At 39.7% G+C, this 13,369-nt stretch overlaps 1 protein-coding gene across 5 annotated transcripts in view; it reads right to left on the bottom strand.

Moving 5' to 3' along the window:
• TBC1D8B (TBC1 domain family member 8B) overlaps positions 1-9,038 on the bottom strand; it is a 67,184-nt gene extending 58,146 nt beyond the window's left edge. For 4 of the 5 annotated variants that reach the window (XM_015127958.3, XM_028842456.2, XM_015127959.3 and 1 more), the window contains exon 1: positions 8,720-9,038. In XM_015127958.3, coding sequence (XP_014983444.2) covers positions 8,720-9,020 — 301 coding nt within the window. In that variant the 5' untranslated portion in view covers positions 9,021-9,038. The remainder of the gene's footprint in view (positions 1-8,719) is intronic. The other variant, XM_077989566.1, reaches the window with a different exon arrangement.
• Between the last annotated feature and the right edge of the window lie 4,331 nt (positions 9,039-13,369).

Here is a 13,369-nt window from a genome sequence, read left to right as displayed (position 1 = left end):
TAAACCAGGCCCATCATTTTGGTTAGTTTAAAACAAGAGAGCAACTAATACTATAATAATAATCAGAAAATGTGATTACACCTCATTTTATGTGTTTATTTTGAGACAAGGTCTCATTCTGTCGCCCTACCTGGAATGTAGTGATGCAATCTCAGCTCGCTGGAGCCTCCACATCCCTGGCTGAAACAATCTCCCACCACCCCAGCCTTCCATATAGCTGGGACTACAGGCACACACCACCATGTCCTGCTAATTTTGTTTATGTTTTGTAGACATAAGGTCTTACTATGTGGCTGAGGCTGGTCTCCAACTCCTGGGCTCAAGCAATTCTCCTGCCTTGGCCTCCCAAAGTGCTGAGATTACAGGCATGGGCCACCATGCCCGGCCCTATACCTTGTTTTAAAACTTCACTTCTTTATAGTGTAGTAAGGGAGGGGGAAAAAAGGGGCAAGTCGCACTGTGTATTCCTCTCCCTCCCTCCCTGGAACATTTTATTCTCTGAAATCAAGCAAAAAATTACCTTTAAAGATCTCTTTGCACAAGAAAGGGCAGCCTTGTAAGAGATTTTGAGAAATAAAGTATGGCCAATGTCATGACTTTTCAGTCTTTTTTTTTTTTTTCTTCCTCCATTAGAATGAAATATACTTGACAGGAAATATTCGTTTTCTACTTAGGTATGCAGTCAATAATCTTTCTACTGCTACCAAAAAAGGGGGGAGGGGGTTAACACTGATCATCCTTCATTTTTCAAAACCTCCTACAAGGTTGCCCTTTCTCATTCAGAGATGTTTAAAAGTAATTTTTTACTTGATTTCACAGGCACCAAGATGTTCCAGGGAGGGAGGGGAGCACACAGTGTGATCTGCCCTCTCTAGGGGTTGCCCTATGTTATTTTCTTTTTAATAAGCCAAAATGTTAATTTATTTGGCTTATGAGTTGAAACACTTCTAGTGGATATCTGATAGATTACTGACTATTTGCCTAATTTTATCTTACTTAATTGTTCTGGCTCACAGCAGGATGGAATGTCTTGTGGAAATTTTTGTTATACATAGGCTATTTTATGTCCACTGAAAGAACAGTGGACACAAAAAACAAAGGTTTAATTCTTAGGTGCCTTTAATTCTCTATCTCAGGTTTTCCTCTGGTATAGATTAAGACATTGCTCTTCAATAACCTTTTTCTAGTCGCTAAGTGCATTATATATTAAGTCTCATATTTTCAACTTCACGTAAATGAATCTAGAATATTTGCTGTGTCCCCAACAACTGTTATCTTTTGCTTTTGCACTATCACATTATTCTTTCCACTTAGAACATCCCACCCCCACTTCTACCAAACCACCTCTCAGATATTGTTAGTGCTCATAGATAGATGATTTAATTTGAAAACACCCCAAACTGGTTTTTGGCAAGATGCTTCACAGATGCCACACTGGAACTTTGCCACCAGTACACCACCTATTATTAATCACTGCTTTTAGGAAATATTTGTATCTTTAATAGGACTTCAGATAAGCATACTTTACAAGACAGCTGGCCTTGGAAAATTGCTTTGGGGGTTTCCCTGCATTATGGAGATTTCTAAGCCAACAGAACAAGGCTGTTATTACTACTGACTACACTAGCAATTGTATTTGTTTGCTTACATATTTATCAACTGTCTGACCCATCACATTATAAACTCTGTAAGGGTTGGAACTATTTCTGTCTTCTTTTATTTTATTTTATTTTATTTTTTTGAGATGGAGTCTCACTCTTGTCACCAAGGCTGGAGTACAGTGGCGTGATCTCGACTCACTGCAACCTCCACCTCGTGGGTTCAAGTGATTCTCCTGCCTCAGCCTCCCAAGTAACTGGGATTACAGGTGCGTGCCACCATGCCCAGCTAATTTTTGTATTTTTTGTAGAGATGGGGTTTCACCATGTTGGCCAGGCTGGTCTCGAACTCCTGACCTCAGGTGATCCACCTGCCTCGGCCTCCCAAAGTGCTGGGATTACAGGCGTGAGCCACTGCACCCGGCCAGAACTATTCCTGTCTTAGTCACCATTGTATACTCAACACCCACGACAAGGGCCAGCTACCACCCTATTTCTCTGTTTCCCTTCACAGAAAAACTCCTAGAAAAAATTATATGTATTCACTCTGTTCCCAAATACTTGTTTGGCTCATATACTCTAGTACCACCAGTCTCTGCTCATAGGTCACCCTAAAAGGCCTTCCCAGACCAGTTTCTCTAATATACCAATCTCCTCCCCTCTCTATCATGATACCTTACTTTATTTTTCTTCATATTGCTTATCAGCACCAGTCATATAATATATTATTTGTTTATTTGCCTCCCCCAACTGCACAGTATTAGCCCCATGAGAGTAGGGACTTTGTTTTTTTTTTCATTGCTTTATCTCCAGCACTTAAAACAGTGCTTGGTTTTTAAAAGGCACTCAGTAAATATCTGTTGAATTAAAGTATTGTATACCATCACATTTAGGATTTACTCTTACCTTTTGTGGTTACATAGCAGTAGCAAAAGGTGGAAAACTGGGCAAACGTTCTATCATAAAGGCAATATAAAATCTGTCATAGCTGTAGAGCAATGTGGCAAACATTGTTATGCCTTTTACTTTTTAAAATATTTTTTATCTCACTATATTGGCTAGGCTGGCCTCAAACTCCTGGACTCAAGCAATCCTCCACCCCACTCCAGCCTCCTAAGTAGCTGGGACTACAGGTGTGCACCACCACGCCTGACTGCTTTTTATTTTTTATTTTTAGCTTACCTTATAGCTATAAGCCTTCCACAATTGTTCACAAACAGCATGAGTTTTCACTAGTTGAATAATTATTTCTTTTTTAAGTATTGTTTTGAAAAATACCACTAAGGTAACCGGTGTTATATGTACTCTTTATCACCACTCAGCAAGACAAGTGACGCTGATATCTGTGGAAGCACTGTTTGAGAACTTCTAGGTTTTGGGCGATGAGACATCAAAAGGAAATGATGTCCTGATAAGTTATTCTAATTATTGTACATTATTCTGATTATAAACCATAAATGCATAATCACTATCATGCCCAAATTCTTCAATTAGTAACTATCAGTGTTTTGTTTCTGTAGTGACATCATTGCATATCAGATATAATCCATGTTACCACTCCAAATCAATTTATATATTCAACATGGGGAAAGTAATTACTAGGGAAAAGGGCATAAATATATAGCCCCCTTTGGTCTTCAAGCCCAGAAAATGGCATTTTAACATCTCTCTCTTTCATTAATAGATAAATGTCAAGTATTTGTATAGTTGCTCACAAGTTTCAAAACTCATTTGACTCACATAAAAAATGCTGTGAGGTAGAGAAGACAAGTTTTATCCCCATTTTACAGATGAGGAAACTAAGCCTTTATAAAATAATTATAGCTGAATAGAGACATAAAACTATCAAAAAATCAAGGAAGATAAAAGAAGCAGGGTTAACGGGGCAAGTGGAATCACTGAACTTGGTGGTATATTCATATATTTGTGGATGTTGGCTTGTAGTTGGTTTATTTATTTTTTATTATTATTATTTTGGAGATGTAGTCTCTCTGTGTCACCCAGGCTGGAGTGCAACAGCACCATCTTGGCTCACTGCAGCCTCCACCTCCTGGGTTCAAGTGATTCTCCTGCCTTAGCCTCACCAGTAGCTGGGACTACAGGCAGCCACCACCAAACCCGGCTAATTTTTATATTTTTAGTAGGAACAGGGTTTCAACATGTTGGCCAGGTTGGTTTCAAACTCCTGACCTCAAATAATCCACCTGCCTTGGCCTTCCAAAGTATTGGGATTACGGGCGTGAGCCACCATGCCCAGCCTGGTTTATTTATTTTTTATTTTTATTTTTTAATCCCATAGGACAATACCTAGGGAGGGCAAATCACACTGTATTCCTCTCCCTCCCTGGAACATTTTGTTCTCTGAAATCAAGTAAAAAATTACCTTTAAAGACCTTTTGAATAAGAAAGGGCAGCCTTGCAGGAGATTTTGAGATATAAAGGATGGTCAATGTCATGACTTTTCAGTCTTTTTTTTTTTTTTTTCATTAGAATGAAATCTACTTGGTAGCAAATATTAGTTTTCTACTTAGGTATGCAGTCAATAATCTTTCCACTACTTTTTTAAAAAAAGGTGAGGGGTAACACTGATCATCCTTCATTACTCAAAACCTCCTACAAAGTTGCTCTTTCTCATTCAGAGGTCTTTAAAAGTAATTTTTAACTTGATTTCACAGGGACCAAGATGTTCCAGAAAGGGATGGGAGCACATAGCGTGATCTGTCCCCTCTAGGGGTTGCCCCATGGGATTTTCTTTTTAATAAGCCAAAATGTTAACTTATTAATTTTGTGTATATGTGTGTGTGTGTGTGTGTGTGTGTGTGTGCGCGCATATGTGTGTGTGTGTGTGTGTATATGGCGGGCGGTAGATCTTTCCTTACCTTAAATGAAATGTCATGCTTACCATTTGGGCACCTTTGTCTCAGTAAACAGGTACTTAGAAGGCCAAAATTTGTTATCATGAAATGCGGGGATATTTTGCTAATAAATATCTAAGGCGAACATTTTCAGAGTTGGACTCCTTGAGTCTGGGGTAAGGAAATAGGGGAAAGAAGCTTTATATTTTCAAGGGATGGTCATTAAGAGGTTTTTATAAGGCTACCTTATTGTTTATTATGTATGTGTTTATGACAAATTGTTTATACAGTGATTTGCGAAGTCTATGTAAATATAAAATGAAAAGCTTATTTCAAACATTATCATATTCTGGTTTTTACAGATGATTTAATTTCAAAGTAATGGTACCAAGACGAAAAGGGAAATAAACAGAATATCTAAAAATTCTCCATTTTAATAAGTTTTACTTCCTAGTTTTGTTCTATACCACACAAAAAAGGTCTACTGAGGGAGCTTATCAATCTAACACCCAAGAACCTGCTTACACTATTCAGATATGGAAAATTCAAAAGTAAAATACTCTTTAAAAACTACCTATATGAAGGCTTCCTGATTGGCAGACCTTCCTAAATCCCATATACTAGAGTACTTAGTAGAACATAGCCCCATAGCTCCATTCATGTAGTAGTTCCCATCTGCCAAGCAAAGCAAATTGATTTGTGCTTAATAAGACAAATATTCATAAGTTAGTTTTAACTCTATAAAACCAGGTGCTAAATGTAGGTGCCACAGAAGAGTCATTATTAGCTGGGAGAAGCAAGAGATAACATAAGGGGACCATAAAATCCAGAAGAGTACATTATTTCTCTAAATGAAGGAAAATCGCTTTATCTATAAAACAGCTTATGCATAACAAAAATTTCCACAAGATATTCCATCCTGCTGTGAGCCAGAACAATTAAGTAAGATAAAGTTAGGCAAATGGTCAGTAATCTATCAGATATCCACTAGAAGTATTTCAAAAATTTAAAAGAGGTACCTCAGAATTCTAACTTCAAAACTCATCTCTTGTTTTAATAATCCTTGGGTTCTCTGTGGCTGCTATTCCATTATTAGAAAAAAAATGGAGTCAACTAACTTTATCAAGTCCACACTTAAAGTCACTACATTGCTGGTGATTACCGCCAACTATCATATGGCAAAGAAATGAAATCTTAAAGTATAACCATTAACATTTCTAGATGATCATTATCATTTCTTCATTAAACAAAATGCAAACTAATCTTTTAAAGGGATAGCACGTAACACTGGATTTTAGCAAACAAAATGCACAGAGGCAAACTTATGCTGGCACACAGTTAAGCTCCTGTGAGAGCTAATCCAAATGTGGATTTGTGGTAAAGCACAACAAAGCTTTTGGCTTCATGATTTTAAGTAAGAATACTGTAATTGAGCAGTCAGGAAAATCAGCACACACTTTTGCTCTGGACAAAAAAGAACCAAATGAACCTTAAAAGCACCTCTTTGTTCCTTTCTGATCCATTTTGTTTAATTTACATGGAATTACAGTGGTAGCTCTCATGTGGTAATTTCAAGCACCTTGTCAATACCACAGGTAAAATAATCATGAAGAGATATAAACTGACCACTAAATGAATGGGGATATCACTAGTCACAACATATATATGTGGTAGAAATCTTAGTTTATTTCTTCAGACAAATTCCTCTTATTCTAGACTATGGGAACTAGTAAATGGAGTGGGCAGGATAGAGGTAAACTAGTGCAGTTGGTCCACGCTTTAAGAAGAAAGCATGTCAAGCTGGGTGAGGTGGCTCATTCCTGTAATCCCAATCCCAGTCATTTGGGAGACCAAGGTGGGAGGATCCTAAGGCCAGGAGCTCAAGACCGTGCCTGGGCAACACAGCCTGTCTCTTAAAAAAAAAAAAAAAAATTAAATTACCCAGGTTTAGTGGCTTGTACCTGAAGTCCTAGCTACCCCAGAGGCTGAGGTGGGAAGATCACTTGAGCCTAGGAGTTCCACGCTGCTGTGAGCTATAATCACGTCTCTATCACTGCCCTCCAGCCTGGGCGACAGAGTGAGAGACCCTGCCTCAAAAAAAAAAAAAAAAAAAAAAAAAAAAAAAAAAAGCATGTCAAATGAAAAAATCAAACACAGAAAACAAGGAGTGATTGTTTAAAGGAAACTTGCAACAAGTTTAAAAACCATGTAATACTACATTACAGTGATTACATTTTCAAGAATTTGATTTACCTACTTAAAGGAGCACAGTTTTATTATGAGGAACAAAAATAAATTATAAGACTATTCCTGAGGCTGTAACACAGGATATAAAATCTATTTTTTTTTTTTTTTTGAGAAGAGTCTCCCTCTGTTGTCCAGGCTGGAGTGCAGTGGCCCTGTAGCCTTGATCTCCCAGGCTCAAGCCATCCTCTCACTTCCGTCTCTCCAGTAGCTGGGGCCACATGGCCGGCTAATTTTAGTCTTTTTTGTAGAGATGGGTTTTGTCATGTTGTCCAGGCTGGTCTTGAACTCCTGGTCTCAAGCGATCCACCTGCCTCAGCCTCCCAAAGTGCTGGAATTACAGGCCTAAACCACCATGCCCAGGCTGAAATATATTTTAAATATTTCCTAAACTATTCTCAATGGACTTAAGAGAATAATTTATGTCACTGGGTAATTATGAACATCGATTCTAAAATTTTGATCTGAAAAATATCTGCATCTACTAAATGGAAAGACTCTTCTGTAAAATAGCACTTGTAATTTTTAAAAATTAGAAAATGACAAAATGTCACATTTAACAGGGCAATTTTTGTTGCCATATCTTCAAGAGGGCCTTTTTAGAAGTTGGGTAAGATTAATAGGTCTAGCAAAATTTTAAAAAATGTCCTGTAGAACCTCAGAATTCTTTGCACCCTGGGAGTGGCTTGAAAACGAAATAACAGCATACGTTTATCACCATCTTAACGACATACATTGATTTGTTGCCATCATTTTTCGTTTGATCCTCTCAACTTTGTGAGATAGGCACCATTTTCCAAGAGAGAAAAAGCAAGGTCATCTCCTCCATGAATTATAACTTGCCTAGTTTACTAGTTGGTCTTCTTTTTCCCTTAGCCCATCCCACCCTTCTTATCCAGATTATAAGCACTGCAAAGCCAAGGAACTGAATCTTGTGAACCTTGTGGCACACAGTAGGTGCTTAAGGTTGAGTAAATGAAAGAATTTGAGGAATGTCATCCAACAAGTAAGAGAGTAGGATGGGACTAAAATGCAGTCCCATCTTTTGGGGACTCTTGGAAGGAAAGGACTCTTCCCTCTTTCCATTACATCACGCTGCCTGGTCCACCACTTCAAGGTCACAATACCAAATTAGAGATTGATTAGAAAAAGAGCTCTTGTTTTCCCAACGTCCAAAACTTTAAATGTCCCTACCCAAGATGAGTGGTCTCAAAATAACATTCTTTGGAAACTTTAAATATTTGGCCAAAAAAACAGTTTTTAAGAATTGGGGTCAGGGTGGGTTAGACAGGAAGAGTTAAACTCTTACCGTCTGGCTTACAATCACAGCTTTGAATGAAGGGGCAGCACCAGACACTCAAGAGATTAATTTATTACGACATTGTTAACAGACTTTGAGAGGGAATCCCAAAGATTTAAAACTTGGAGACAAAGTAAAAGATGCTAAATTGGGAGAGGTCAGCAATTCTGAGCCTACCCCTCCACCTCCCCTGACTCCAGTTCTCCCTCCTCCCTAATCTTTCTTTTGATGTCTATTTCTCAGGATGTGATGGGGCGCCTCCCTTTCTCCGAACCATCCCCGCGTCCCCACTCCATCCCATCCCCCATACACTTAAACTCCCCAGGGTGCTGATGATCAGTATGGGCTCTGTGAGAAAAGTTAAGTTCACAACTGCGAACTGGCCCCTGTCACCAGCCTAAATGCGACCTGTCTAGGTCTAACACTCGTCATCAGTCCCCCTCCCCCCATGGGAAGCGACAAGGTAGGTGCCCGTTTCTTCCTTGGCCTCAGAAAGAACCGCGCTCCTCCCTTCACCTGTCCCAACCAAAGAGCAACTCGTCGTCCAGTGAGACATTCTCAGGACTTGGAGGTGGTGGCGGAAAGGTGGTGTCGGGAAAAGAACCCCAGTCCCTCCGCCCACGATTTAGGATAGGGAAACCGGTACGAGTAACTGTTGTCCTCGCCACCTTTTAAGTAACAGCGAAGACAGCCCAGAGGCAGGTAGGGTGGCCACAGCTTACCTGTGAGCCCCCCTCCGCCTTCCTCCCCGTAGCCCCGACGCCGCTGCAGCACGAAGTAGTCGTTGGACCTTTCCATCAGCCACAGCTTCAGCGCATTTTTCAGAAGCACTTCCTCAGGCTTCAGCCACATCGCGAACTTTGTGCCCCCCGGGAGCAGTGACCTAGATGCCCTCCTCGCCTCACCCTCAACCCGTCTCTTCCCCTCTGCTTCTCCTCCTACCAAATCTTCCTCAGGCGACAGCAGCTCAGGTTCAGGTTTTCCACACTTCCCCCAACCCTCCCTTCTCTCCCACGTAGGCATAGAGATTGCCAATTCCCTCCCACAGCGCTACCGCCAGACTGGGAAATAGTCCCGCTTCTTTACCTCTTGGGAGTTGTAGTTTCCTACGCGCTTTTCTGTGCTCACGCAACTGGAACATGGGACTACGCTTCCCACAACACACTGGGGTGAGAATGGGTGGGGGTGCTTTCAAAGCGGGTCCCAGCCACCAGTTAAGTGTGTTTTACCTATCTGAAGTTTAAAGCGTTTTTTTGGTTCAAATAAGTGAGTTCCAGGTGTAAAGGTGTTGCTTCTTTTTATCGTTTTACAGCCGAAGGCATTAAACTGTAGAAAACAAAGTTTCTGGAATTTTGGAATATCGGCTCATTCCAGGAAGCAGCAGTAGCAACAACTAACACTTAATGAGTTCTCACAATAAACTCAGGCGATCTCACGTAATCCTCACAGCAGTCTTGCGAAGTAGACATTCGTCCCCGCTTTGCACATTAATAAAGGAAAGCACTGTCGGGTGAGGGAACTTATCCAAGGTCACACAGTCAGTGATACAATTCCTTCTCTAAATCCAAAATTCATGCCTAGATTAAGCTCTTTTTGGTTGTATAGGAAGAACATAACATTTCCAGAAGCCACGCATTTTCTTCACTCCGTGCACCCCTCTTTTCCTTCACTGTCGCCCCTATCTGCTTATTAAACTACTGTAATGAACCACAGAAAATCTCTTGTCCAACTTCCTATTTTGGAACCTAAACAATTTATGAGCATTTTTTTTTTCTTTCTTAAACTCTTAAGAAAAAAAAAATCCCTTTGGGAGCAACCTTTACCTCTTTGTATCTTGGCAATGACGCGCAGCGGTTTGAACACTAAGGTGAATGAGGTCAGTAATTTGCATGATATCGCTGTGAGGAAATATTTGAGAGATGTTTTTATTTATTGCAATAACTAAGTCCACCAGAATTAAAGAGTGCACTAAAAGTGAAAACAAGTTTAGAGGGAGGAAGGAGTTGGGAGGCAATGTATAAGCAAGGGGCTCTTGGCAAGCTGTTTTGAGAACACAGCCTCAAAGCCATGTGGATAAAAAAAAAAAAAAAAAAAAAAATGGGGTGGGGCACACGCAGATGCCAAGCCAAGGAACTCTGCCCTGGAGGAGCGTCTCTGGGGTAACCTTCCAAGATGTGAGCCATCTCGAGTGAGACAGGCGTGTGCTCCAAGCAGGGATTTTTCTTGTGAATGAGAAAAGGGGCAATCTGGGATTCTCTTCTACTAAATGGCAGTAAGTAGTCCCAAGGCAGCTATCTGGACAGTTTGGAAAGAGATAATCCTTTCGGAGTCCAGACTGTAATGTATCTTTGGGAAAAGTCTTCGCAATTTGAATGTGTACTAAGGGAGGTAATTTCTTTTTCTCTTCCTGGAGAAAGATCAGTAAATGTAACAAACGTTGAGAGATGTCTTCCATTCTTTTTACTTTTCCTTCCTCTTTTTACTTCCTTCCCCATCAAACCACATTCTTTTCCAATAACCTTAAAGGTTACAGTGTGTCAAAGGCTATCCAGAACTGGATGGTTTTTCTACCTGTTTACTCTGCAACTTCATCCAGGTATTCCCACATGCTCCCTGTTACAGGATCAGGCCCACTTTTGGCTTACAGCAGGGCATTTAGAGAGCTCCAACTTTTGTAAGTAAACATTTCACCGATTATGTAAACAATTTTTTCTAATTAAATTGCTTATGTGATCTAAATTTTTGGCTTGATCATAACTTATTTCACACCCTTGCAAATAAAAGTATTTTCCTAGAAGCACCTTAAAAAACAGAGCGTGCCACTCTATTCAATGTCAATATAAATTGTTTGGGGAAGGAGGACTGGAATTGCACACTGCATTGCTGGTACTGTACTGGTGCTGTACTGGTCCTGTATATGTATTATGTCATTTAATTTTCATTAATAAGCTTACACATTTTTACATGCTTACTTTACGAATGAAGGAAAGGAGGCTCAGAGAAGTAATTTGCTTAAGATAATATAGCTAAATAAACGGCAAAGCTGGAATTTGAACCTAGATTTGTCTGATTACAAACCATGACACTATATTGCTTATGCATATGGTCCATAGTTACTTCAAATACAACATGTTCAAAGCCAAACTTATTTTTCCAATATTCTCCCTAGTTGATGTTTCTCCTACTAGGTTTCCTAGTTCAAAGGCCACTGATTACCAAAACACTGAAGGTAAGAACTTGGTCGGTCAGTCCATTGGTCCGTCAGTCTCTCTCTCTCTGTCTCTCTCTTTCACACGCACACACACAAACACACACTCCTCTACTTCTTTTTCTATGGCTTTAGATTAGCCTCACAACACTTTCCTGCCATATGATAATATAGCTTCCCAACTCATCTGTCTGCTTCCATTCTTGTTTTCTGACTTATCCAAGCCACATATTAACAGACCCAATAATACACCATGTAGAGATAAATAATACCTCATTTTTCTGAAGATCAGTTTTTCAGCTGACTCAGCCTTCTAAGAGCCTCAAACACCTATAAGAAAAGGTATTTGGAAACCCCAAATAGCAATTCCAAACCCTGAGCTATGGAAAGACTGGAGCTGTCACTCAGGATTTTACTGGCTTTTTTGAAAGGAATATCACTAGCTTACCTTATACTTTTTTGCAGTCTGCAGCTAGTTTAGAAGCAGTAAGATTCAAAACAGGTGGACTACTGCTACAGGAGAGCCATTTAAAGCTTTGCTACTGAAAGTGTGGACCCCAGACCAGCAACATTTGCATCACCCTGGAGCTTGCTAGAAATTCCGAATCTCATACTTCCTTCTACACCTGCTGAACTGGAATGTGCATTTAAACAAGATCCCCAAGTAACTTGTAGGCATATTAACGTTTTAGGTGCACTGATTTAAAGCAAATTAGGTATTTGAAAATCAAACTCTACAACAAATTGGGGGTACTCATGTTTCTATTAAGACCCACATAGATATCTTCTTAAAAAATAGGCTATTAATGAATTTTAGATCACTGAATTGCTTTAAAAAAAATTTTTTTATTATTATACTTTAAGTTCTAGGGTACATGTGCATAACGTGCAGGTTTGTTACATATGTATACTTGTGCCATGTTGCTGTGCTGCACCCATCAACTCGTCAGCACCCATCAACTCGTCATTTACATCAGGTATAACTCCCAATGCAATCCCTTCCCCCTTTTTAAAAAGGTTTATGACAGGGGCCGGGTGCGGTGGCTCGCGACTGTAATCCCCGCATTTTGGGAGGTTGAAAAGCGGGTGGATTGCTTGAGCTCAGGAGTTTGAGACCAGTTTGAGGAACATGCCAAGAGAACATGCCTGTCTCTACAAAAAGTACAAAAATTAGCCTGGCATGGTGATGCGTGCTTGTAGTCCCAGCTACTTGCTAGGCTGAGGTGGAAGGATTGCTTGAGCCCGGGAGGCACAGGTTGCAGTGAGCCGAGATTGCACCACTGCACTCCAGCCTGGGTGACAGAGTGAGACCCTGTTACCCCCTCCAAAAATAATGTTTATAACAGCACAGGACCATTTAGTTTTCTAAGGCTGTGGTTTAGATGTGGGATATCAGTTGGTATTACAAGTAGAAGGGGAAATTGCCACTAACCTTCCATGCTAAATCCTATTTATCTATACTACTCTCTTAACTATCAGTCTAGGTATGCCTATTAATGTACCACATTAATGAGACTGTTGATGTAGAAAAAGGTTGAGAACTAGTGGATAGTGTTTCTCAGACATTTCACATTAGCTCTGACGGTAGAGGATAATGAACATTTATCTCTGGAGGTCAAAGTGTCCATCATAATAATGAATTTCTTTTAAGTCTCATGTAGTATATTTATTTAAATTTTATATTGTTCAATGTTTAAAATATAAAAAATTAACTACAAACGAAAGCAATGAACAAGGTAAATAACTCAAAATTTGTTACAGCCTAAGGTGATAACATTTTTCCAGACATTTTAGAACTTAAATGTTTCATAAGTGAACAGAAACTAGATGTAGGTGGGGGAAGGAATCTTCCTAGCATTCCAATTGTATCTCTAAATATATTTTTACTGATTGACTTGGGAACCATGTATATTCTTATTTATAAGATAACACAACCTGGGTTCCATTAAACTTACAAATAAACTGTGAAAACCCTTCTTAAGTTGGAGACTCCATAGACATACGAATGTTACTGCCACTGTTAAAAAACACCAGCTTATATTTTTACTACGATGTGAGAGTGTAGCATCAAGTCTGATGCTCAAGCTAAAGAATGTCAAACGATAATAACAGGAAGAAAATTCACAAGTGTTATGGAATTTCTCACCTTGGTTTATAACCAAGA

The sequence above is a fragment of the Macaca mulatta genome, chromosome X (assembly GCF_049350105.2).
Source record: "Macaca mulatta isolate MMU2019108-1 chromosome X, T2T-MMU8v2.0, whole genome shotgun sequence".
Lineage (NCBI taxonomy): Eukaryota > Metazoa > Chordata > Mammalia > Primates > Cercopithecidae > Macaca > Macaca mulatta.
Note: the sequence above shows the minus strand (reverse complement) of the source record. Positions and strands in the feature narration are given on the sequence as shown.